Below are 27,585 nucleotides of genomic sequence, written 5' to 3' on the forward strand. Positions count from 1 at the left end.
GGTATTTGTGGTCTACGTTGTAATAAACAATATGCATTTATCCTCAGCATAATTACATTTTACTTGTTTCTACACAAATAGAAATAATGCAGATGACTCTTATCGAAGTCAGTCAGAAATCAAGTCGACTTCTGACGGTGTTGGCTGCGCTGCTTAAGCCAACATTGAACCTGCAACAATAATCTGTTACAAATAAACCTCACACTCCTCCTCAGTTGAGTTTTACAGTTTTATTAGAACAAGCACTATGTAGCAGCAGTGTACAGTGTTCATGGAAAGATATGTACTTTGTTAAAATTGCACTTTAGAAGGTACCCATCAGGAAATAGATTTGAAAGCGCTGACACGGTGCTTTGGGATACATGTCAGTCCAAAGCAAAAACAAAAAGTCCAATTGAACAAAAAGAAAAAACATTTTTTTCAATATTGTTTTGGTAAGGCATCTGCAATATTCATTGGCAGGCTAAGTAGTCTAGACATGCAGGTGCAACAGTGGATGAAGAAAGCATGAAGAGGTTTTCATGAGTATTTTTTTCGTTTCAGTCACTTTGATACCAAAACCTACGCAAAGCATTGCTGTTACCTCTTCACACACCTGCTGTGGTTCAGTCTCGTTAAAAAAAAAAGCAAAATCACTGATGTAAGAGGGAAAAGGAATCGGCTTTTTAAGTAGCGACCCATCTTCTAAATGTGCCGTATTTACAGTGATAACCAAAATGTTTTGGTTACATGTTGGTGTAGCAGAGCAGTGCAGACTGTCTGCAAGCATTTTACAGTCAAATCCCGTCAAAGACATCTCCTTTTAAGACCGTAGAGGAGACACTTTGTCTGCAGAGAAACCATCAACGCATACAATGTGTCCTCTGCAGGGAGCTGGAGACCGCATAATGTCCGGAGTTTATTAATGGCATACCTTCTTTGCATGGGGATTCTCATCAGTAGTGTGTTTGTGAGGCATTAATAAATGCATTAAGGCACAGCAAGTGAAACTGACACTGACAAGTTCTAGCATTGAGTTTGTGATCGGGGATAAAATTAAAAGGGATGTGGATGCAAAGCACTTCTAACTTTTTTTGGTTTGTAATCTACAGTACCATATGAACAGTGCACACTAGGTGGATTTGCTCCACATAGTTTTCATTCTACATATTTATAGTCCCTCGCCCCCCGCGGTCCTGTCCGAGGGGAATCCACTCGGATATGCTCGTACACAAAGTGTGGACAACGTGTGACTCCGTATTTGTGATTTCAATGATATTTTCTAACTCTGTAACGCAAAAAAGGGGGACAATATTAACACGTTTAAGCTAATCTGCTTTGCAATAAATACACAAAACTGCAAATAGGTAACTGGTGCTGTGCAGAAGCCCAGAATGCAGCAGTACAGTCTCTGGGGAAATCACACACATTTTGATTCTTGAACTGTAAAATTGGTACCGTATGAACTTGTTTAGCTTTCAACATCTAAAACGTTTAAGGAAATATTTATTTGTTTTTGACCGACAGAATACTGATACGGCATTTTCACCTGTAGGTGGCTCTGGTGTTTCTATTTTGGAGTAACTTGTTTACTTTTGACTGAATGAGTTTTGGGAGTATTCCTTATTTTAGATTGATTAATAAAGAAAAATACCAAACAGCTGCTGGTAATAGTTGTTTTCTTTTCTTTGTTTCATCCCATTTTTAATTTTTGGTTGCGAGTCAGAACAAGAATGTACATTTAAGATAATGCTTTGGTAAACTGTGATGGTGATTTGCAGCTTGTGTAGATGAGTGTTTTCCTCGTATATATATCAAGTCGATATATATAAAGCCCAGAATCACAAGTGTGTCTGAGAGCTTTACAGTCTGTACAACCTGCTCCATCATCTTCTCTCAGACCTTTCACTCAGAGAAGTGTTTTATGTTTGAGAGTGCATTATATATGGCGTGCCTACTATATAAGGAGGGAGTTGTGTGTGTGTTCGTGTAACCATGTGATTCAGAGGATGTGGTTTCATGTTTAAAATTAGACAGTGGAGTACGGCACCGCTCTATTTACACAGAATCTCCACTGTGAGCTGAAACACAACTGTGTTGAGCATTTCAGAAAGAAAACATTGGGTGAAGGTTGTAGGTGTCTCCTGCATCACATGTCCAAAACACTGGAATAGGATTTACATCTGTGGTCGCCATACGGACTCCGCTGCAGCTGAGATTAATTTAGTTGTTTCCCGAGAGAGAGTACTGCCATCACACAAATTCAACAGTATTAAAAAGGCAAAAATAAATCAAATCTGCCAATTCACATAATGCTTTTTCACTAAATTCTGAGTCCAAGATATTTTATAAAAACACCTTTTTTTCTACAATGATTGATGATATAGTAAATGCGGCTAAACGCCAGTGAAAGCTGCTCTCTAAACATGCAAATAGGTATCGTAGGTAATCGAAAGGTCTACTTCATAGCCTAGTCTAACCCAAAACCGTCTTCAAATCAAATGGCTTCAACGGAAAAAAAGCGTTAAATCATGTGGCTTGTACGGGTGTCTTTTTAAGGCAAGGACATACTCGGAAGTCGAAGGAGCTGAGGAAAGATCTACATAGGAGTGGTACGAGCTTCCACAAGCACAAAGAAGGTGATCCTACGGGATGTTTCCATGGATGGACGACCATGTGGCAGTGCCACAGAACCTCGACAGGCTCGCCGGGCCTCAGGCCATCCCTCAGCTCTGTAGCCGGCTCTGCATCCCTGCACACGGATGTTTCATCGTAACGTGTTTCTCTTAACACCTTCTTGTGCATCGGCGACAGCCGTCTTTGTCTGCGATGAAGATATGATGGACATGGCAATCCGTGTGCTACCACAGGTTCATTGTAGATTCCATATTGATGAAGCCGGGGTTTTTGCGAAGCTCCCAGTACGTGTTGTTGGAGACCCACCTCTCCTTGTGATTGGCATAAACCACTTTTCTGCAAGAAAAAGATGGAGAAGTGACAGATGCAACTGAAAGTGACGAGGAGAATATTTCATTTATTAAGATATACATACACATATATATACATACATGCAGATACATGTTTCTGTCTGTGAGTTGTATGCATGTGGTTACTGTGCTTACTTGAAGAAGCGTGGCTCCAGTTTGATGTCGTTCTCCTCGTTCCACTTCCTCCGGACTCTCTGCAGGTCCTCAATGCGCTGCTTTTCTGAGGACGCCATCTCCAAGCTCCCCTCCTCCAGATGCCTGCGTGACCCAAACACAACTTTTCAGTGAACAGAAATCAGACGGTCATACAAAGAACAGAGACAACATATTGCATTTACACAAAAACAAAAACATTATTACAAGATTAATTCCTCAGATTAATCTTCTTTTTGTGAATTCAGTGACATTTTATTTTGCATTCGGTGGCCGCAGCGTACTGGCAGCGGAGGATGTGATGCTGTACCTTTGATCAGGCCTGAATCGGGCGTCTGTTCGGGGCAGAACATCTTTCAACTCGGGGCAAAGTTCATTCAATTCAATGGCAAACCTGGTGAAGCCGTAGTACAGCTCGTAATCTGTCGGCATGGAGCCTGACAAGGAGAGGAAAGAACGTAAACAAACATCTTAAAAATCAACTGTAATATTTGTTAACTCTCCTACCCCATCCACTGAAATGTGTCAAGGAACAAAATATATTGTTAAGTGACCTTAAGTGACCAGTAACACCAGTCAGAGGGGGACGTCCGGTGAACCAGTGCCTACCTGGCCTCCAGATGCATTTAGCAGAGGGTGGGACACCACAGTAAAGGCCCTCGTGCCATTTTCCAAAAAGCCTGTGGATCACTTTCCCTTCTTGATCCATCACAAATCCTTGAACCTCATTCACATTAGAACTCCAGTAGTTTCCCTGGAAGACAAACATCACGTTGGTAGCTGCCCTGTACCACAATGCAGTGCATCTCCATCACGTCTTCACACTGACTGCTTTCACCTTGACGAAAGTAAGTTTGCAGAGACAAGCGCTGCTCTTCGTGTTTCTGATGGTGATCTCCCCGTAGTGTTCGATCCACCGCTGTCCACTGAGGATGTTGTGCACACAGGTGGTGACTTTGTTCCATTCATAATGATCTCCAAACCTATGAATATACAACAACAGCCTTGATTGTAGAGATGAAATGTGTGGATTTGGTTTTAAACATCACTCAAAGCTGCTGCATCGAGGATACCTGGGAATCATGAGATTCACACTCCCGATTGGTAAGATCTCCATCGATTTCCCCCAGAACTTGTTTTTCCATCTCACATCTGAAAAGCAAATTGGTGAAAAACATAAGGAATAAAATACAATGTATAGACCACTCAAATCTTTGCATTTCTTTTCAAAATGTAAGAAATAAAAAGCTATTTTAATCAGTACAAATTCAGCTGGAAATGAAAAAAAGGCTTAATGAGACTGGAGCTCATCTCTAAAGCCACCACTCACTAACCCACCTTGCCAGAAGGTGAAGTTCTTGGACTCACAGTGGCAGGCAGAGACGGGAGGATGGTGGCTCACCTGGGACACAAGATCAAACTAGAATTACCGCCTCCGCCAAGCAGTCAAGTGGCAGTTTTTTACATCTGTCCTTTACATCCATGTCTGTCCAAAACTCATCACTTCATCATTAGTGTGAAACTGTTCAAATGTGAATGTTAATTCTTGAGTTATACCCAAAAATGTGTTTTGTGAAGACCACCAAATTCTAATCAGTTCATTGTTGCGTCTAAGTGTAAAAAGTCATAAAATGTCCAAACATTCATAGTATAGTACGTCTTAAAAAATGTGGAACACACCTGTTCGGAGAAGAAACAGAAGCCCTTGTCTTCCCGAATACATTCATAACTCTCTCCGAGCAGCGGGTTGAATGGCTTACTTCCTGCTCTGTAGTAAGTGGACGAGTAGCCCGAGACGGCGAAAGCAGCGACGACAACCTGTGAGAGAGTCAAAACAACACGGCCAACATCAACAAGAGCGGATTAATCGCTTCCTATTAAAAGGCTTTGCACGAATAAGCCAAACATTAGCATGCAGCGGCCACGATCAAAAGGACAGAAGACAGATAAAAATAGGAGGATCCAAGGTCGACAGCTGCAGCGGAGCATATCGCCACCTCACAGACGTGAGACTTTGTGTCGGTTGTGACTGACACCTCATATATAAACAAATACGGGTGTGAGAGACACAAAACACGGCAGGGATTTAAAACCAAAGCAAACAGCGATGAAGGGTCACCCCGTCCTTACAGCTGACGTGATGAACATTGGATTTCTTTACCATGCGTTCAAAAGGATCCTCGGTCTCAGCAGCTTTGTCCAGCAGCTCGCTGTACTCCAGCTCTTCACACATGCGCTGCAAGGTGTTGAGCGGCTCGTTGAGCTCCACAGGCATGGACACTTTGGACAAGTCCTTGCCGATGTTGTTCCTCAAGATGTTCCAGAGGTTAATGTTGCTGGTGTCGGGACACGGCGCCGACAGGCAGCTTCGCCGGCCGTTACGGAAGGCACTGCCAGCGAAGTCTCCGTTGGCCACTGGGATGAAGAAGAAGAAGAGAAACAATCATCAGATCAAGAGATTATAAATTGGTGATTTAGACAACAGACATTGACTGGACCAGAATAAAGTAGGTAAACCAATAGAAGTAATACCAGATAAAAGAAACAAAGATATAATCCAAGTAAAATGAGATTGAGCTCTGCAATACATCTATGTTTTAAGAAGAGATTTAAAAGTCAGCCTCATTCCCACGAGTAGACGTTCATAAGCTCTGGACTGAGCCCTCTGGTTAGGAGCCTGGTGCGCTACAGTGTCTGGAGAAGCCTTGTACAGGCTGGTCTGGGATGAAAAGGACAGAAATATAGGAGCCTTAAAAGTGATGAATAAGACCTAAAACATACTGTGTGTGAGTGTAGGCTAAAACATGTGTGATGTGGTCGCGCCACTTTATTTCTGGTTAGACGCCGGGCCTGGATGTAGTGTTTATTGATTGGATTTGCTGTCAACTAACTGGGACACATCACTCTACTGCTGTAGGCTTCACAACATCAAATGTGTTAAAATGACAGACGGTCTACATAGAAATGTGTAGAACATTTAACATGTTTGTTCCATTTCTATACATCTAAATCACTCTAATATGACCAATATAGATACTGTATACTGCTGTGTGCTACGTGACAAAGATGATGAGATCCCGTCCCTTTGTCACAAAGATAGATTTCTTAAAGTCTAAGAGAAGCCCTTGGCACAGAGCAACCCTGCAAAGTCAACTGCCTCCGCCACACTGATGAACGATCCTGTGTGTGTGTGTGTGTGTGTGTGTGTGTGTGTGTGGATGTTGGAAAGGAAAACACGGTTGATCCAGCCAATGGGGTCCCCCCCCCCTTCATTAATGTCTAACAGGGAATGGACGGCGGCTCGGTGCTCATGGTGGTGCAGGATTGGACCTACTTTGTCTGGAGACGTTATCAGTCACACTGGCGTTGTCCTCTGAAATGTTATCGCTCACATCGCTGACGTATGACTCATCGTCTGAGCCCTGCGAGGGGGGGGGACGGGGACGGGGGACAGGTACAGAGAGGAGTGAGTCAGCGCAGTAGAGTACAACACAGACTCTGATCACACCGTGAGTAGCGGTTTGCCAGCGGCTAACAAACTGCAGCAGTCGTCCGGCTATCTGTCCCGCTGCAGTAATCACAAGATGAGGCGCTGCGGCATTTTCATACTTTATATGAAGCGAACACAATGAGGCCATTGACGCTGCCAAAGAGGAGCATATTGCAGCCCCTGTTACAGTCGCCTGCTGCTGGTGATGGTTTGACCGACAGTGTAACACAGGTCTGTATGGGCCCGCTGTTGGAGCTGGATGATGTGGGTGGGGGGGTTGATACAAATGAAGAGGAACAGACTGTTATGGCGCAACTGAGGGATGAAGCCTTGGGGCAGATTGAAAAGAAGTCCTCTTGTATGCCTGGCTATAATCTGAGTTTCCGTTATATGCCATGTCTGCTTTTCATGCTGCCTTCAGTAAATGCTGACTAACTCCAGCTCCGCACACTGCCATCGCAGTGATGTTTTATCTGGCTTCCCAGCAGCAGGGCTAATCCAACCCCCTTCCTTCCTCTACAAACCGCCCCTCATAGTCCAAACTGCCATTCTTTCTTAAAAACACTCAACCGTCTCAACTCCCTCATACCTCATTCTCCGACGAGCTAGCTGACAGAAGCACTTCCTGGGCATCAAAGAACTCGGAGACGGACTCCGACATGGAGAGTCGGCTCTCATTAGAGGCCTGCTGAGTCAGAGGGATCCCCATCTGTTCTCCAGCCTGCAGGAGAAACACACAAGCAAACACACGAGATGTGCACTGTGCCTCGCTATGATGACAGACCCGAACACAAACACAAACAACCGTCAGAAGACGACACAGGGTTCATTTCGCAGCATGTGTATCCTCGGCAGAGGGCGAGCTCCCGTCCGTTTCTAATTAGTCTTTTTTTTCTGTTCTTCCATTCAACTTAACGTCAGGTTCTGCATAGAATAATGATCCTTAAAGCTTAGCTGCCAGGGTGTACTGGAAAAACCATCAATCTATAAGCACAGGAATCAATAATGCGACTGATGAATGCATGATGCAAACACTCCCAACTACCCGGTCCGCCTTGGGAGCCTCATTGTTTTAACAACGTAAGAGTCAGAAATGTGCTCTGTCAGCGACAGATTGACCACAGAGACCTACCTCATCAGGCGTGGAGATGATGTTCACACTGACAACTTGTTCATTCAGGACAGATTCAGAGTGGATGCGGTTGAGTCGGGTTCGAAGTTCTGCATTTTGGGACAGGGCCTGAATAATAATAAAAGTAAATATAATAAACGTGGGGTTTATTTTCCGCTTGCTTTGCTGTTTTTCTGATACTGGGTGGAGGGAAGATCTCGTGTCTGATGCACTGGGTGTGGGTACTTTGAAAGGATTGGTTTGGACCTTCTTCTTCTTTATATCTCAATTCTGTCACATGATAAAGTTGCTGACATTCCTCCTCTCCGTACTGGAAGTGAAGCGATCGCTTACTAAAGCAAAGATGGCGGGCAAAAGCCTGCCGTCTTCACAGGTTACCTACAAATCACGGACAGTTTTAACAGGAGGAATGCTGACAGTGGAAAAATAACTCTCTAAACATGCATACGGACATGTGAATATTGTATCAAGATAGACTAAAGAAATATCTGAAGCTATTCTTATTCCTATATATAACAAACACCAAAACAATGAGCTGAAGCATGCTTCAAAGCTGAGTGGAGCTGCAGAATGAGCCGATCGTTCTCTGTGGGTTCATCGACACAAACCCCCCTTTTCACATGCAAGTAGTTATATGATTTTAAATATACACATATAGCCACTTTTAGTTAATGTGTACACGTGAAATAAAACATCAAAAAGACTAAATTAACAGTTGTCATCAGCAGCTGCAGCTGTAACGACCATAAATCCTAATCATCAACTTCCCACAGAGCTTTGCCACAGAAACCTCACCTCCGGCCTACAACAACAATGTCACACAACGATCCAATTAGGAACAAAGCGGAGATAAAGCAGAGGAAACTGAAATGATGTCGACTGTTGGCAGAGGAACAGTCCAATTAAATCACCGGGGTAGAGAGACGGCCCCGAGGAGCCGAGTTAATGAACTGCACGGCACATTTCTCTCTCTCAATTAATACGGGAAGAGATGATTGAACTTTCCCCTGTTCACTTGCTTGTGCTCTCATCTCCACACCTCATCTTTTTCTATTGTGATTACAGCGACGGCTTGGAATGAACTCTTTCATCTGACATGCCGCCGTCGTGAGAGTATCTCATAACATGACGACTACAGAATGGGTTCGTCTTAAAGACACGCGGCTCAGATTATTGCAGTTATCTCCCCAGTAATGTCCCGATCACTCCGGGCGATTACACGCCAACACAGCATCACACCGGGCGTTACCAATGTGAAGAAGCCAAATATGTGTGACAAACGGTTCACATCAACTCACCCTAACTAATAGTAGAAAGAGAGAGAGGCATCATGGGTAATGGTTGAAGACGGCCCATTACCTGTGACAGAGACTTCCTGAGAGAGTTGATCTGGGCTGATTGGTCCGACTGCTCCTGGTCAGACAGAATCTGTTTGATCTTTTCCTTCTCTATGGCGACTGTGTTGAAGGCCGACTTCAGCAGGGAGTGGACTGCACAGAGACAGGATCGCACTGAATCAGTATCACATACAATCTGATAATAAACCTATCCGTAATTTAGCTGATAATCACTTACTGCACAGAAAAACTTTGTTTCCACACAACTACGTATATATTTGTTAGGTACAGTGCACAGCTTCTTCCATGTGCCAGAGTTAGCTTTAAGCTAATTGTGTGATTGTTTCTTTCCTCTCTGACTTATTATTGTTCAAAGATCTCAGAAATTAACTTCATAAGTACAATGACATCATAAGCAACAGAAACAACTGGCAAAACGACTGCATGAAAATGTGATCTAGGTTGTAAGAAAGCAGAATAATCCTCTAATATTTACAGATGTATTGAAAAACAGTTGGACACTTCTCGCCGTACAACCCTGCAGCCGTGCATGCAGGCTTCCCACCTTTCTGGGCAATTGTGCAGAATTCCTCCTGAAGCTTAATGTAGTCACTGGCACACTCGACGCTGTCTGTCAGCCGGGAGACGGGGGGTTGAAAGTCCACCAGCTCGGCACACAGGTTGGGGTTGGATGAGTGGAGACGGACGGGGGACATGCTGGCAGACAGAGGGACCTGGAGAGAGATGAGGACCACAGAGGACCACCGTCAGTCAGCCGAGGGGCACAATAATGTGCTGTTTGTCTGACAGAACAAGAACCGTGGTCCAATGAGGAATAACTCAGAAATGAACAACACATCCTGCTGTCTTTGACTTACTACATCTAGAAATCTCTCAGGACGAACACTATAGAGGAGCTTTTAGATCACGTGATAACAAACCTATTCATGAGAGGAAGATGTCTTGACGTTGGGTGGTTAAAAAGAAAAGCAACAGTGTGTGAAAGCACATTTAGGCTTTTATAGAAAAGTACAGATGAATATATTAGGCAAAATAAGGAAGAATTAGCAGAGATGGAATAAATACCCACTCAGGCCATAAAGATCAATGAGTGCCGGTTGCAGTGCAGACCGATTAAAGAACAAAAAAGATCAGAGCAGTGGGAGTATATTTCACTTTAGTGTTATTAACACTCTAACTGGACATACGGGCTCATGCAGGAATCAGACCTGTGACTGTGATCAGTTACGTCAGTGTCTCTCTGGCCTCTACCAAACCTTTTATATTTAAAGGTTACTGTACTTTATGTGCAAAACATATTGCCCCAAATCGATTACTAACTACGAGCACTAAACACCATCACGCATTGCGCTGAAGCAAAAATGGCAAATGGACGAGAGGAGAGAGAGCAAATCCATAATCCAAATCCATCCGGAAGATAATATACTCAATGTGAGCAGAGCAGTGCATCACAACACAAACGGCCACAAAATACGTTGTATTTATTTATTTATTTGTACGCTTATTGCCCCCACATTGACAACGGTGGCGTGTACCGCTTTACTCCTTCCGTTCTGACCTTTCACAATAAAAACTCGAGACTTTTACACTGAATTACTGCTTATCAGGGGAACTTAAATTCACCCAGAGCACTTCGATGAGAAGAAACTGACTGGACAGTGAAGAGGGCGAACCATTGCGTTTATTAAAACAGAAATCCAACAAAGAAATCAAGTTATATACAATCCTACAATACATGTTGTTATAGTCACTATATATATATATATATATAGATAGTATGTGTATATATCTGTGCTGTGTGTGTGTGTGTGACTTAGGTACCTGAAGCTGGAATTTTGGATCTTTGCCGACACTTTTTGTTCTCCATCTTCTGTTCAAGCGCTTTTCTTTCTTTGACAATTCTACACAATTGGTCTTTGTGACACACATGGATCAAAATATGCAAAAAAAAATGTGGTTAATAGAAAAAACACATCACAAATAAAGCAAAAGAATCGCAGTGAAAATGGCAAAACCAGACCACATTCACAAAGATGAGTCGCAAACAAAATGTTGAGGTAGATGGAAGGTGCGGTGTTAAAAACACAACAATGCCTTTCAGCCAAAAACTATAATACAAAAAAATTCAAAAGATACAGATCAGTTGGAGAAGCAGCCAGGTGTTCTGTGAGCAAAGATTAATCCTGTCTGTCTAGACAGGTAGTCAAGGTGACTTCCCTGGAAAAAAGGCCACTTTGTGTGTGTGTGTGTGTGTGTGTGTGTGTGTGTGTTTCTGTGTAACTTTATTTACCTGCATTTCTGTGAAGTTGGGCGCTGACTGTGTCCTTTGTAGAATCTCCAAACTCTGCAATAGCCGGCTCAGGTCAGTCAGATTGGACTGACATCGTGCAAGCTCTGAAAATATAATTCACACACGCACACGCACACACACACACACACACACACTCAGTGTTATGTGTCATGAAATAGGGATCAATCCTTCTCTCAGGGTTTTAAAAGACTTACAGTAACTTCTTTATGAAATCAGATTTGTTCCCAGCATGAGGAAGAAAACTGCACTCACCCTCTGCGCACTTGTCCATCTCCTCGGATTCCTGCAGCCAAGCGACCACCTTGCTCTGGCCGTTACTGTAGGAGGCGGGCAGGCTGCTGTTGCTACTCGGGGCCCCCGGCTGCCACGGCAAACTGCCCGGCGTGGCCTGCTGAGGGGTGACGGGGGAACAGACAGAATGATTAGTCCGTGACTTCATGTCAGAGTTTACTGTACTGTGCTCTAAACTTGTTACCGGTTCAACGGGTTTTGAACATACTTCAGTTCAAGTGGTACTGACATTCTGATAGAAGGAATATTCTGGATTCGGGAGTGTGAAAACATCTGGTGTAAAAGATGCCAGAAACTCGAAACTCCTCAAATTGATGTCTTTGAATTCCTTGTTTGGCCTCGTAAGCAGCAAGAGAGCAGATCACTTTTCTGACCAACAATTCCATAAGCGGCCAAACAGCTGACTACCAGGTGTGTAGTGCTGTTCGTTTAAGTACCGGAGCCAACCTACGTTAAGTTGAGGAGAGGGAGGAGACGTCCGCTTACCAGGGCTCATCATAGCCAATCATTTCAACTTTCCTTTTTTAGCGAAAGTAGTGTCTCATGTTTTAAAAACACATTGCAGTGCAAACGCAGTTGTGTTTCACCAAATCAATATCTTTCTATCGGTAACAACCTGATGGAAAATAATACACCTGTCACCAAACAACGTCTCCCTGTACTTGTTGGGGGACAGCTTTAGATAAAAACATAAAACAGTGTGCGCTGCGCTATAGCTTGCAGTCCTAAAGAACATTCACATTAACACTAATCGTTGGTAACCAACCAACATATGATGGTCCTCCCTCCAAAGCTCTTTCATGGAGCAGTTAATTCTGACTCCTGGATTAGAGACTCGTGCTTAAGCTGTTCTTCTGGGAGAGCTCATTGGGCTGCAGCCTGCTGCTCTGAATCCAGATCCTGCTGATCACCTCTAATGGCCCGCATGAGAGCCACACTCCCAGGAGAACCTGCATCCTCACAGAAACACACAGTCCAGACATGTCAACGACGACCGGGGACCTCTACACTGAGTGTGGACAAACAACCGTACACTGCACACACAAAGGCAACAGTGCTCACTATAAAGATATCAGGTGGGTGATCCCGACAGAGACAGACTCAGTCTTGTCTGAACGTTAAGATTTTCCGTCGTTACTCTGACCGTTCAGTGAGTTTTACTTCCTCTCTTCTGGATGAGATTTTGGTAAACTATCCCAGTTCCCAATGAAAACAGACAAGAACATTTGAAGATGTCTTCTTGGGCTCTGGGAACCTGCGATAGATATTTTCCCTTTTTTTTCTTACGCTTTATAAACCAGAGGATTTATTGATTAAAAGAGAAAATAATCGAACGATTAACTGGTGGGAGGGCTCACCTTGGCTTCACGTACCACACTCGGGGCAGGTTGGGGGGACTCCTTGGCAGCCGGCGGGGGAAACGTCCGCATGGTGGCCTCCCGGGGAGATCGCACGATCTCGTTCTGTCGGTAAAGCCGGTGATGACGCAACTTGGACACCCAGGCGTCAAAGATGTCTTGAGATTTGACCTAAAGGGGAAGACAGCTTTCAACTCTGTCCTCCGCTGACCTCCTGTCCTGTTTATCGCTGCTGAAATGACAATATTGACTCGTCCCATCAGCGTTACCTTCAGGTGATAGATATGCTCCTCAGTGTCCAGGTCGATGCGACGGGCTCTCTTCTTGATGGACATGACTGAGAGGCCAACATCGATGCTACCGTGAAGTTTGCCCTTTTGGATCTAAGGTAAGTGATCAACACATGAGTCTACTAAAAGCACAAGTTTACTCGAGGTTTACAGTTCGTCAAATCATTTGTGCACAAAGTCTGTTTTATCTGGAATTACATTTACAACAAACTTCTTTCACACGAAAGTCTGAAGACGCCAAAGAAACCTCCAAACCGTTGATCACTTGTATTCACTTTAAAGGAGCTGTATTTAACATTCAATAATCACTTTTTATGAGAAGCGTGAGGACAAGTGATCCACCGTGTGCACGATTCTTTGGGCTCTTCACAGTCGTGTGTTACTTTTCCACTTTGTCCGATTTATTTTTTTAGTGTTGCAGATGTTTCTGCTGACTCATTGTCAAGCCCCGCTGATGTCAGGCCGGGCCGCCCTGTTTCTGCCTGTGGGTTACAGTCAGGGTTACTTACATCAATGGGGGACTTGGAGTACTTCAGGATACCATTGTCCAGGACAAAAAAACGCTGAGGAGAATATAAGCACAGAAATAATGTGTTGGTCGAATAACAGGAAGGGCAGACGCTGAATGCATATTATCACATTGGACCTGGCTGTATTGTGGATTCAGGTCGTCTACCATTTATTCTCTCATAATTAGCCGTGTTCTGTGGTGTTGTGAGTTCAAACATGACGGCATCAGGGACTAGTCTCCACTTTAAATCCTGTGTTTTGAGAAAACAACAGCTAAGCTGATGCTGAAGGCGGTGACGTCAGAGGAAAAACTGCTTGCGGAAGAGGCTCAGAGAGGGTAACGCAAGGTGAATGAAAAGAGGAACTTACCGTATTTCTTTACTAGACAGCAAACTGTTTAACATTCAAGGAGCGGCTCATTTTAAAAGTGTCCCCCCCCCCCCCCCCCCCTCCTAACAAAAGCGTTTGTGTCTCGCTTTGTCTGTAGATCTTACCTTGTGCCAGCCTTTCAGGGGCCATTTCCGCTTCTTCAACATAAAACCCTCGTGTTTATCAGGCCTCTGCACGTTGCTCTGGCCGATTTTCAGCCCCTCGATGATTTCCCAGCTGTCTGCCTCCTAGACAGGAATAAAAAAAGAAAGCGATGTCAGAACTAATCCACTCACTCCTCCAGAAGAAGAAGAAGACAACAGGAGATACAGGTCCTCTTGTAAAAAGAAGAGATGCTCAAGTCATGCACAAATTATGAAAATACACTTTAACGCTTCTTTATTCTTCTCCCCCCCTGTACTACACTTTTAAAAAAATACGGCCCCATTCAAATTCCTCCTGCTTTCTCAGCATTTCCAGTCCATTAGCTTTCTCCTGACTGTGCTCTTCCAGTAGGTCTGTAAATCAAAGGGACATCTCTGGAGTAGAGGGACAGCAAAGTCAGGCAGGGACAGGTAACACATCACACACCGTCCGTTGAGCGTCGTTCAGGTGGTAGTTTGTGCTCAAGTCACAACATTTGTAACCAACGTGCTTCATTTTCCTGTACGTGTCGACCTACCTCTATGGATTCTTGGTTGACCAAATATTTGTTTTTTATGGTATTAATTTACTATAAACTTGTTTTTTTATGTTCTTGGATCACAAAAAATATGATATGTATTAAAGTATTAATTCATGTTTTTTTAGGGTCCTGGTAAACAAACAGAAACGTTTTCTGTGGTATTAATTTGCTAAGATTTAGTTTTGAATGGTCTTAGTTTACCCAAAATAATAAATTTAAGTCTCCCTGTTTAGCATTTATAAGCAGTATATTAACATGTAATAAATGATTTGCAAAACACTGTAATGTAGTGGTAAGCAGACATCAGTGTTTATTAATGTGTTAGTCAACAACTACATCTCCTCCGGTGGGTAGAAAGATAACGAATAAACAACACAGTTGTAATAATCTAACATTTCATGAGAGAAATTATGATTTTTTACATTAATTAAAACTTAAACATATCCTTTTTGCCATGTGCGACTACATTATTAGTTATACTACTACTGCTACTGGCTGAAGTGGGCAGGACTCAATTAGAAAAAGGTGATGTCACTTGTGTGCACCAATCAGGATTCAGCAACATTTTAATGAAAATCTGATGACAGTTGAGAGGCTAATTAGCTGATTTTGCAGTCTAAACATAACAATTTTGGGTGTTTTTTTACTCCAAAACTTTTGCGTATTTGATCATTTAGAGACATTTTTTTAGTGGCTTTAAACAAGCTTTAGATCTGCAACCGTGTGAGAGAGAGAGTAAAAAGGGCACTACTTGTAATTTTGGAGTTTGTGTTTAATGGAGCATCAATAGGTCCAAAAAACAAAGTGAGAGTCACCAACTTTGACTCACAACGCAGCTAATCGTCTGACTGTTGTAAAAAACATTGTGTGTTTTTGGGCCGTTACAGACCAGATTAAGTACGCTATTAATAACCTTTATGGCAAAACCCACAACTTAACATGCAAAAGCATCTTCGGGAAAACCCGATAACAGCCTGTGGCTCTTCACTGCAGCCTCGGAGACAGCTCATCGGGTGTGTGTTACCACACCCGACCTCGGCTTGCCGGACATTTAACAAAAGGAGACAACAGCTTGTTTAATCTAATGGCCGGGCGAACAGATCTGTTTGTTGATGAGGTCATGTTTCTGCGCTGACGAGAGCCCCTCCCCTTCTGTGGCTCTGTGCGAAGGAGGAAGTGGAGCAGCTCAACTTCATCAGCAAAGCGAGCATCACCGTTCAAAGCAATCACGTCATAAAAACATAACCGTCTACTTGTTATGCTCGAAGCAATTACGTCATTATCAGTTTAACAGCTCGACTGTATAATGTGAAATGATTGATACGGCGACGCTTCAGACCAACTTCCTGTGTTAGCTGGGGGCAGTACAACCAGACTTTCAACTGGATCTAAATAGATGAATCAACACTGCACTAAATAAAGAATGGCTTTGCGCTGCAAATATTGCAATCGAATGCACTTTCCTGGGAATCGTTTGAAGATCCGAACCACAAACGGTTGGAAATCAACAAATTCCTCACGAGGAATAGTCCACTCAACCTCTAAACACCAAAGTGTTTGCCGACTATCCTCTTATATGGAAATGACTGCTACAGTCAGAGGATTTGCTTTTGTTATTTGACACGAAATACAGAACTGAATCAAGTCGAAGTGATTTCCTGCACTCCCGCTCGCATTCATTCATCTTACTGCAGAACCATTTAAAGCTGAATGAGCCGCTCTCCCTCTCGGTGAGTCAGAAGCTCTGTGAGCTTCTTCCTTTGATACTGGAGAACTTTGAACCGTTGTTTCTCTCTCGTCGTATCAGTTAAACAACACGGTTACAGTAGAGGCCAGAACACTGAGATGCTTTTTATAATCCCAATCATCAACTAAATCAATCCTGTGTAAGTAGACCTTTCAATGCTGCAATGACTCACAGTTATGGTCTGCCTGAGCAGGAGAAAGGACAAACACTCTTTGGGGAAATCAGCACTTTGAATATCCGTACGACGGCCCACTTCTGATGACGAGTGTCTCTCACACGTCTGCTTCTGACACGGTGACTGTAGGACGAACTTTTCTTAAGCGCTGCATAAACACCATCAAAGTTGAATCATAAGATCTTCCAATCGTTTCAGTTCGCTTCAGTTTATGTCCTACTTTACCGTGAGCGTAGTCGAGTGCAATAAAACATAATGATGAAACAACAAGAGGGATAAAAGTAACAAAAAAATCTGTTTCATCTTTCATGGGAGGTCTGAATCTAAAGGCCTAACACAATCATTGATTACCCAAAATAAAGGAGATAAAGGCCAGGTTCTGTTAGTGAGGAATCTCAGGATAACGGCTTCATGTTCTTACGTTAGCGTCGTCTCGTTGCCTCGTGAGGTAACAGAATAAAGGGAATAAGACCATCATGGCTTCCGTAGCTGGCAGAGAGTCGCCGGTCTGCAGTTTAGATTTAAATGAGTGTGAAATCTGAGCAGCTCTAGTTTCAGCAACAACTCCCCAAGACACGTAACGTATACAACCTCAAAGAGCCCTTGATGACTTTTCAATGGCTCCTGAAACTATTTTTTTATACTGAGTGACGTCTGTAATGGTCTTTGGTGCTGTGTGTGCTCGTGTTCTGTCTGGCTAACTTCTTGGTACGTACAGTATACGTGCTGTAGTTTTTCTTGCCATGATTGTTTGTATGTATGTGTCCTTTTGTTACTACTGGTTATGTTTTCTTCTTCTCCGCTCTACACAGACTCTACCTCGCAAAACAGAACTTCATCTAAATGAGATTACCGGATCAAATAAAGGTTACATGTGGAGGTGGATGATGGGGGAGGTAATCTGTGAATGTTTAAATAGATAAATCGCTCTAAAATTGCTTAATACTTTCATTCAATCTTAACAGTTAAGACTTTTGTCTGTGTGTATGTTTTCAATTAAAAGCAATATTACAGCTATCACTATGTACCTGTGTGTTCTCTACAAAATACCAAATACTAAATAATTCAAACTGTAGATCAAAGTATGTGGTCTCTTGTTGTACTTGTGTAAGAATATACGGTACTCCTTGATCAAGTAACTGTAAAATGTTCCCACCCCGTCTCGACAACGATATTTCAGCAGCTAATAAGCACAGAGGAATAGTTGTGAGGATGGATTTCACTGCGGTGTCTGAGCGGCCCAATGGGCGAGACGCTATCACCCTGAGAGACTCTCGTTCTCCGTTTAGACGCCTACAGATCCAGTTACACGCCTACGGTCCACATGTGTGATCTGCTGACTCGTAGGAGAGACACTGAGGCTCATTCAATGTAAATATGTTTGGAAAATATGTATTTTCTTTAAAACCCAACCAAAGTTCAATAAAAAAAGATTCTAAAATGATGAGAAGTCTTATTTTCAGTCTGACTCTTTATTCATGGCATCAGACAATAAGCCTCACTCTCCTCACATTAAGCAATATATAAAGGGGTTGTGCCGGTGTGTTTCTGCTCTCTATCCTCTCCTTTGTTTATGAATTGGTCCGCTGTGTGCCGAGGAAAAGCGTATTATCAGACAGGTCAAACCAGCCCATCAGACAACATGATAACCTGCTACAGAATAAATAAAGAAATACATCCGAACAGGACAGGGGAGATACTGATTCATGCTGCTCCAAGTGCTCCATCATTCTTTCATCTACACACTAACATCGGTTTTGTTGCGTTCATTAACATAAAAAAACAGCCGCTATCTGACCACAGAGCAACTGATCATCATTGATTTTACCACTCTCAAAAATGAAAGGGACCTTTCTTAAATATTAGCCGCAAACGCAGCGTGTGACTCCATCTGTTCCTCCTACTATCTCCAAGCCGAAAACATGTTATCGAACCAGGAAATGACGAGCAACGGGAAAAATGGATAGTTGCAGCGACATCCTGATTCGTGAGTGTGTGTGTGTGTAAATAGATATAGTTGTGTGTGTGTGCTTACTGCAGATGGTGCCTCTAATTGCTCTCATGAGGGCCTCCAGAGTGAACAGTAGTCATCAGCAGAGGGGAAAGTGACATGCATTGATTGTAAAATGGGCCTGGACCTCATTTAAGGCTTCCCCTCAACAAAATGCCCCGCCCTCATTTTTCCCTCAAAACTGAGGTCCAGCCAAGCAAGCTCAGGTCTTTTCCCAGCGTCTACTCTGCTCGCTCAGGATGTCTCTGGGGAAGATGTATTTTACTGCATCGTCTCTTTAGCACCGGTCCCACTATACAATATACAGAACACACTAAGCAGACAGCGATGCAGGGAAACACAGAGAATGTGCAGGTATAACTTAGCATCGTGTCAATTAAGCTCAGAGACAACTAAATATGCTGGAGACGAGACGTCCTTATATTCGCTTGTATAATAATAGTAATTTATAAAAGTCCATTCTGGATCATGGGGATAGTTCAGTCTAACCACAAGGTCCATTCACTAGCTGTTACACGGTTCGCTCACTTGTCATGAAAATCATGTTATATGATTGAAAGCTCCAGAACCGCTACTAAAAAGACCTCGTGTTGAGGTTGTTTTGTCAGCTATAAAAATAATCTATCATTAGCTTTACATTGTGGTTGCAAAGGCAGACATAACAACCTTTTCTTTTCTTCCATTTTACTGTGACTTTAGAGCAGTGTCTCTTTAAATGTACTAAGACATATGCCTTTCTAATCCTTGTACATATTCATGATGGTTGTGAGCTAAAACCCTGAGGCAGCTGAATCGAAGAGGATTTTGAAGTGTCACTGTTTTTGAACCGTGTCCCTGCGTCTGTAGATCGATCGAGTGTCTGGGTCGCCCACAGGTACATCGCTGCATCACTCATAACGCAAAACAGCTGCAACAATCAAGAACTCATTTTAAATTCACGATATGCCGGCGATTCTTTCAATACGCCGCTGACTATCTTGAGGTCTTGATCAAGATGGTGTGCAAAAATTCAAGGGATTCTACTTGACAAGAGTTTATTTCCTTCTTAGCGGCTGCCTCTTCGGGTAGTACCCGACTTCATTAAACACATTAAAAGAGATGAATGAGAGAAGAGGTGCTGCTAGATAACCCTGCTCTCAGATTTAGCTGGCTGTTACATAACGGGGCCGCCGGGGAAATTAAATAACTGAGACCTTTCCCCAATGAAGGCCTTGTTATCAAAAGCAAGTATTGATGTGAAAGAAAGGAACAATGAACGGGTTAACCGCCCGTCGACTGTGCGCTTCAAACAGGACCGACCACCTTTTCTCCTCAGAAAGCACCGAGCACCGAGCCTCATGAAGTATTCATCATCGTGTGCCGACGGACAAGCCGTGATGTCAGAGATTCCGGTTTCGGTGTCCGGTTTCTGCGCGGCCACGGTGGTACAGCAGCTCGGTGAGGTGAAGAGGGCTGAGGGGGGGGGGGGGGCTTCACTTTAAGCACTTGTCCTGTAGACTGTGAAACAACAGTGTGTCTCTCGTTGTTCACCACGCCGCTGCAAGGTCTTTACTTACAAACCAGGGAGTTATGGCCGCTCTGACTTGGCCGATTAGTCATCTAATCGGTTGATAAAGTCTTTTTCCTAATGGACTTTTCAGAGGGAATAAACTATTAATCATTTGTCATTAACACGGCTGAATTCATCTGCAGAGGGAACAACAGAGGACAACAGAGAAACGATTGACCGGAGTAGCATTGCTGTGGCTACTGTAGCCTTGACTGAGACTGAGTTGTGATGGAAATGAAGCTGAACTTCAAAAGTTATTTTTTGCATCTTCCCTGCTTTGAGTCAACCATATAATTTGCATGAGGTAATGCTGCCTTTCTGTTTCTGTCAGTTGCTTTGAGGAATGCCTTCATCTTGTTTGGAAGAGTCAATAGACAAAACCGTGTTAATGTTGTGTGTGTGAGCGTCCACGTTGTGACTGGTGAATTGATCAGTTTGAGGTCATATAGCAGATTAAAATTTGTTGCAAGATTAATATAAAGTGTCTGTTCAGCTTTAGCGGGCAAAGTAATTCGAGGACAACCCTACAAGGAAAACATTAACTGCACACTTTAAATATCTGCCGAGGAAATTTTGGGGCAGCATTTATTAAAAATGACTAGGTCATCACATAATGGTTTTAACTGTTTTTGCCTCACACACTAAAACTGCTGAATTCATAGTTCATGCTTTACTATTTCCTGGGAGTTCCCTTCTATTTGCATAAACTCTCACGAGTCTCTCAAGAGGACGGCACTGAAAGAAGACCGGAGCAACCAAACAATAATATTCACTCCTCCCTATGTTACCACGGCTCATTCATTCAAAGCGCTTCTATTTCCGAGAAAACTCAACGCAGACTCCAATTACCTGCCGACTGTCGCGCTGGGAGGAGGAAGAGGAGGAGACGCTCTTGTGAACCGGCGTGGCGCTCTTGTTTACTAGCGGATAGCTCCTCTCATCGGAGCTCATGGTGCGGCCGTGAGGGCCTCGCTGGTAGTGCTGGAGGTGAGACATGGTGGGCACCCGTCGGCTCTGTGGACCTCCCTCAACACTGATTCCCGCAGACCAGGAGCATCCTCTGAAGAAAGCGTCTCACACTCACTGCTTGCTGTTCATCTGAAAAACAAAGAAAAGGTCAGGAAGCTACATCGACTTTGCCTTCCTCATTCTCTCCCCCCACACTGTCGTCCATCAAAACGACTCCTCGTCTAGTTTACTCCGTGAAGAAATGAGCTTTCGCAACTATCCTCCATCAATTTAAATTTGTTAACCCGACGCACGGACGCTCAGTCGAGACGCTGCGAGCTATTCTTTGAAGCGTGGGTTTTTTAAAGATTCTCCTCATTATCAGTGCATTACTGGATCAGCCTTCTAACTTTGTTTGCTATGAGATTGGTGGAGGAAATCCTCCCAATCTTTATTGATCGACATATCGAGCAACGGGCCGATCTTTTCAGCTCTAACCTACATTGACTTGAACTGTGCGCCACTGACTTCAGTTAAACATCAGTGCATCTTCATAGAGCTGCAACGATTAGTAGATTAGATAATTGATTAGTCTCTTAAAGCTAGGCACTTTATTTTTGGCGTCATTGGGCAAAAACTCCATAATAACATTTTTAACATAATGTTAGCCTTCTGCACGAGCTGACCGCCATGAGGTCTAGGTTAGTAGAAGGCTGAAGTATTTTCTCTCCATCTCTGAAATGCTGAGAAGAACGTAGGTCAGAGAGGGGAGAGTTGCAAGAGGAGGGCTGTATTTTCAAATTTTGCCTTCACCAGAAAACTGCCTCCCCCGGGGTATCACTTGAGTCACAATATGCTGAAAGATTATTATGGAATTGTTGCCCAATGACGCCAAAAATCACTGCCTACCTCAGCTTTAAGTCATTATTTTTTGCAGACAAAAATACCAAAGATTTGTCGTTCCAGCTTCTCAAATGGGAGAATTGGCTTCTCAGCTTTGTTTTAAATGATAGTAGATTGGATATTTTAAAAGGTTTTGACAGTTGACGATATTAAGTGTGAATATATTAGTTTTAAAATGTGTGGTTAACCTTGTGTTAAGCTAAAGACAGCACGGGGGGAGCGCTTGTTTTCGTCATTAGTCATGGCACCGTGGCGCTCCATGCTGAGACCCTCAGTACTGCCTGCAGTGGTGCTGTGTAATTGTCTGAGCTCTCTGGAGGTCTCAGCACTGACAAAACATACATCGATTGCAAGATAGTGGAAAACAAACAGATTAACAAACCCTGCTTAATTTAATTTAAGTGTTATTGGACCTTTACAAGGACAAATAGCACAACATTTATCAAATGTTAATAATGTGACATTTGGGGATAAGATTCAGAGAAGAAGACCATGTGAAAACAGATATAAGTAATATGAATATAATGAACACAAAGTAAGATTCATTGTGTTTATTTTCTCAATGAACAGCAGCTCCACAGTAAATCTTGAGCAAAGCACTGGTGTGTGACTACTCTATAATACATTATAAGGTTAGATCTGAAGCAATTTGTTCATTTATCAAACATATACTATTTTAATAATTGATTAAACAACATTTTTAGGCAATTATGCGAGACATACAGGTTATAGCTTCTCAATTGTGACAATTTGCTGATTGTTTTTGTGAAAGTAAACTGAATATATTTGGGTTTTGGAGTTTTTGTCAGAAAATCTAATTAAGTTAAATGACATTACTTTAGGTTTTAGGAAATTAAGATGTACATTTTATATTGATTATCATAAACAAAATAATTGTTGATTGTAGCCCTGGCTAAGTCTCACATCATGACTTAATCTATAAGACTAAATTGTCCACATCTACGGTAATGTTTTGACATATATTACACAATTAATTACATTATTATGTTTACTAGATGAAGCCAAAGACATAATATGAAGGGTTGATAAAGACTACTGTGTGGCAGTGATACAGATGTTTGTGTATGTGTCGGTTAGGCTGTCCCCTGTGTTTGGGAAACTCCCCGAGTCCACCGAGCAGCTCTGCACACTTCAGCAGTGTGCACTCTCACATGCAAGCGTGCAGTATACTCACACACTGTAATCTATTATTCAGATCCCTTAGCAACGTTGTCATCATCCCTGCCCTGTCTTAAGCCAACTAGGATCTAAGCTACTGTGAGACGACGCTGTAAGTCCGTTCAGACAGAGTATTCCACTCAGCCTGTTTAATAGATCCACTCTCCTTGACCTAATATGGAAGCAGAAGGAACATGAATCTGCTGTAAGTAGCAGTGAAAACGTGGGGCTTCACCACTGTCCACACACTGTACATGTTGATACACTGGACATGTATTAAAACACAATCAAAACACTTTAAATATTCAGTGTAGCGCTGCAACTAATAAGGATTTGTGTTATCGATTGATCTGCCGCTCATTTTCTCGATGAATCAGCTAATCGTCAATCAATTTTCACTGTGGAAAACATAAAAAGCATATCATCTCAGAGCCCAAAGGTAACATTTTTTGTAGTGTAAACCAGTAGTGCCAGCAGGTTAACCAGTCACAGTAAACAGTTGATGCACAAAGAAATACAAATGCAGGGATTTTACTTTGGAGGACCCCAATGTGTCTGTTTGACTCCTGCTTGGATGGACTCAAGTGTTCCTCCGTACAACACCGGGGGAGACGTTGGGGAACGTCCGATCGGGACTTGATGTCATGAGCTTAATCTTCTAAATCCAGTCACCATGATTATGGTCCTTTAAGCAGCACTGCAGGCCCTGCCATGTGGACAATACAGCGACACCTCCGAAGCACCTGATCAAGACCTCGGGAACAGAGTCACACCAAACACTACTGAGCCTCGCGCTGCATTGAATAATCCTGTAATCCTTGTTTTGATGAACAACTCAATGACCGATCGTTCCTGTTGGGGGTGTTAACTTTGTGCTAAAGCCGTACAGACGATACTGGAGATCTAAGCACTCACATTCCTGTACAGACAATAGACTGTTGAAAACAAAAGAATATACAATGATTCAATTCATTCAATTATTATTCTATAATATCATGTGGAGTCACGCACGTAACTAATATTTTCTATTGATGTACTTTATGCTCACGTTGGAGTATAATGTCCCCAAACTCTCTCTACAACCACTCAGTTAATGCACAACAGACTTTAAATTAGGTTTTAGATCTTTATTATTTAGACTGTTTGAGATATTGTATTAAGAAAGCAATTCTCAACTTATTATTATAGCGATAGGGTTCAATTTGGGCTAATCCTTTGCGGTTCCTGTGAACAGCTGAGCAAGCGGGCATATCGTATTATATCCTGTATATATATATATATATATATATATATATACAGTATATATAGAAGAGGGCATATCCTCATAGTTGTGTGGCTCCATGTGCATGAAATGTCTTCATAAGCAGGAAAACACTTTCACTTCCCTTTCCCATTTCTCTTGTTCACCCAAAAAGCTCTCTCAGCACTGAACACACTGACTTTCTCACTTCATGCACCAGAAAAGAAAGATTATTTGTGGAAAGGGCTTTCCGAAATCACAGACCAATGACCTGATGAGCATGTATACCATTTAAAGATTTAGGGCCCCAACAACATACAAGATTCACCCATCTAGACTCTGCCCCTTTACGAGAACACATTGAGTGAACAACTCTGATAATTCCCTCTACAAGTCTCCCTGTTTCAGAGCATCAACTGTTAGATAAACCACAGAATGACAACAGATAGTTCATAATATTTTGTCGTTTTGAGCATAAAATCCAGGGACCTGCAGGCTGTTTAGGGCTCCAGGGCTTTTTTCGGAGCTGAATATGTGGTGTGACCTTAGGTGGGTGGTTGGCGACAAAGAAGTCAAATTTCTCCCACCGGGATCAGTAGAGTATCACGAATAAAGCAGCGACTGTAATCTGCCCTGATGTGGGTCAAGCACAAGGGAGAGCAACACAGAGATTTAGAGCACCGCAGCGATCCCACTATCTGTGCGAAGAGTGAGCGGGATGAGGAAAATAAACGTGGTGATGTAGACACACTATTCGTCAAGCGGCCGTGCAAGAACACACAGCCAAACAAACTAATTAAAACAAGAAAACAAACAGTGATCACTCACTCCTATGTTGCACTTTAAACGTAAAGTTAATGGCATCACGAACATGTATGAGGCGTGATGGCGACTGTGAAAAGACATTCACGTTTGTGTCGCCACCCAAAAACATCACATTATGATGGACCAGCACTGACCCAGGTTTACTGGTCTCCCCTCTCTGTTGTTGCATAATTAAAGTAGCCAACAAGAAGCAGAACCGTGTCCTGAGATTGCGTTACGTTGTCTTTGAGGACAACTATTGTCTGAATTTAAGACCGCTAATGCATATTGATCAGCAACGGCAGCGCTTCGGGCCGCTGACCTGGCTGTGCAGCAGGGTGCAGATCTCGTGTGACATCTGGAAGCAGTGAGCGGCACATCTCTTTAGAGTAAGCCTGTCTTTTTTTATAACAAACACTAACTGGACAGAGCCAGTTTATCCTGCGCCGCACGCATTACATCATCTAGGTAGAGCCGGGCTTCACACTGCAATACTTTTTAAGCACTGACTGACTTGTCGTGCCCATATTGGGAACTGTTAGGAACTGAAAGTTGGCTCTGAATCCTTGTTCAGATCCTGTCAGTTGGTGCCTGGTGCAAACCACGATCTGGTATCTTATGTTACACAAAGTCAGTCTACAGTGTTTGTGTCAAGAGATGCATTTTTTATGTTTGTTATGTGTTGAAAGGGGGTTTCGATGAAGACATGTTTGTATAGGTATAACATAAAGTAACTAAAAAACATGTTCACACTGGTACCTCTATACGTTGAGTGATGCCAAGCATTAAGAAGCTATCAGTAAGCAAACCAAAGGAGCAGATATACACCATTCATAGGCCTTGGCTCAAAGCCACATATTGAATGTGCTTTGAATGTGTCCGCTAATTAAGTAAGAAGGAGCAATTATCTGATTTACTCTCCTTACTGTCAATATTAATGACATGTGGCAGGAAAAAGAAAGGACAATCTGCCCAATATTTGGAGCCTCACGGTGAGGTACAGGCACATAGAGCTCTGCAATGATTTGTATTTAAATGGGACACCTTCAGCAGGAGGGGTTTCTTCAGGAATTATATCAGAAAATCAATCATCGCTGCTGATCAAAGCAGCCCTGAGACAGCATGCCCACCGGCAAACAACCACCAACCCACCCGGCTCTCCATGTCCCCTCTGCTGCTCTCCGGTTGATGCGATTCGGGGCTATTTTGAACAACTGCAAAGTCACTGGCTGACCTTCAGTTGAAGAGGGTGATAATGTGGAGCCATGCTGTCAGTGACAGAAGTTGGCTAACTTTCAATTAGTTAGCACCACAACCCTGACGACGTAATGAGGGGAACATAGAGGATTATGGGATGGAGGTCGTGTTCATCGATAACACTCAAGATATGCGGTGGTACAGTTGTCCAAATGGGACGTTTTTAGGGGAAACCATGAAGCTCGGTTTAAAGAGGTGAACATGTCGGTGACGCATTACGTCTACCTCGTCGAAGTCGTCCACGACACAGCATCCATGTTTTAGGGGTCCTACGTCGTCATGGTCGACATTATGCTCGTTTCGATACGGGTCATCTCATCCCCGTGTCAGACGAGCAGCAGCTAACGCTAAGCTAGGCGCCGTTAGTAATGTCTGACTGGTCCTCGGTGATTCACTCGGGATGCAAATACAAAAAAAAGGACGAGATGCTGAGGTCTCGAACCACAACACAGGCTGATGGTCGCTTATATTCGACAGAGCGTTGTTACGACACGGTGGTTTCTTCGATATAAACTGGCATTGAGATTGCCTTGAAAGAGAGATAGAGAAGAAGCGTATTGCCTTACCACAGATGCGGTGTAATGACCATGTCTTTACAGTTCTTGGCGCAGGACACAAATGGGGGGGCAGAGATGTCCAGCCTCTCAGAGTCAAACGGCTTCCGTAAGGATCCACATCGACATGCATATATTTATTGTTATTAAGTACGTGTGCTGCATAACGGGAAGTCAAAAGAAGAAAGTGCTGTGTTTGCCCGTTTCCTTGAATGCGGGGCTGTGATGCTCCGCTCGGCTCCGCTGACTGCTCTCCGCTCGCTCCTCCCTGCAGCAAGATCGGCTTTGAGCGGGAAGAAATCGCA

General features: G+C 43.1%; 1 protein-coding gene and 1 long non-coding RNA gene across 7 annotated transcripts; one reads left to right on the forward strand and one right to left on the reverse strand.

Moving 5' to 3' along the window:
• Positions 1-215: 215 nt before the first annotated feature.
• Positions 216-27,543, reverse strand: osbpl6 (oxysterol binding protein-like 6). Of its 6 annotated transcripts, none has more exons than XM_076107353.1 (23): positions 27,293-27,543; positions 21,245-21,493; positions 14,354-14,476; positions 13,859-13,912; positions 13,329-13,442; positions 13,075-13,230; positions 11,663-11,798; positions 11,390-11,493; positions 10,921-11,013; positions 9,644-9,812; positions 9,101-9,231; positions 7,742-7,849; positions 7,199-7,330; positions 6,454-6,541; positions 5,281-5,534; positions 4,800-4,937; positions 4,458-4,521; positions 4,193-4,271; positions 3,958-4,102; positions 3,729-3,873; positions 3,430-3,556; positions 3,102-3,224; positions 216-2,952 (listed from the first exon to the last, which is right to left on the reverse strand). In XM_076107353.1, exons 2-23 carry the CDS (start codon positions 21,389-21,391, stop codon positions 2,841-2,843), a joined length of 2,742 nt encoding a protein of 913 aa, XP_075963468.1. In that variant the 5' UTR covers positions 21,392-21,493; positions 27,293-27,543; the 3' UTR covers positions 216-2,840. The 6 variants fall into 6 exon arrangements, with proteins under 6 accessions (XP_075963468.1, XP_075963458.1, XP_075963451.1 ...); XM_076107343.1 differs by having other exon boundaries at positions 11,663-11,801; XM_076107336.1 differs by having other exon boundaries at positions 13,060-13,230.
• On the forward strand, positions 11,534-18,279 carry LOC142967810 (uncharacterized). The gene is made up of 2 exons (XR_012958967.1): positions 11,534-14,206; positions 14,347-18,279. It is a non-coding gene; the product is annotated as an uncharacterized LOC142967810 (long non-coding RNA).
• Positions 27,544-27,585: the final 42 nt, after the last annotated feature.

Source organism: Anarhichas minor, unplaced genomic scaffold (assembly GCF_050575085.1).
Source record: "Anarhichas minor isolate MPS153535 unplaced genomic scaffold, ASM5057508v1 ptg000004l, whole genome shotgun sequence".
NCBI lineage: Eukaryota > Metazoa > Chordata > Actinopteri > Perciformes > Anarhichadidae > Anarhichas > Anarhichas minor.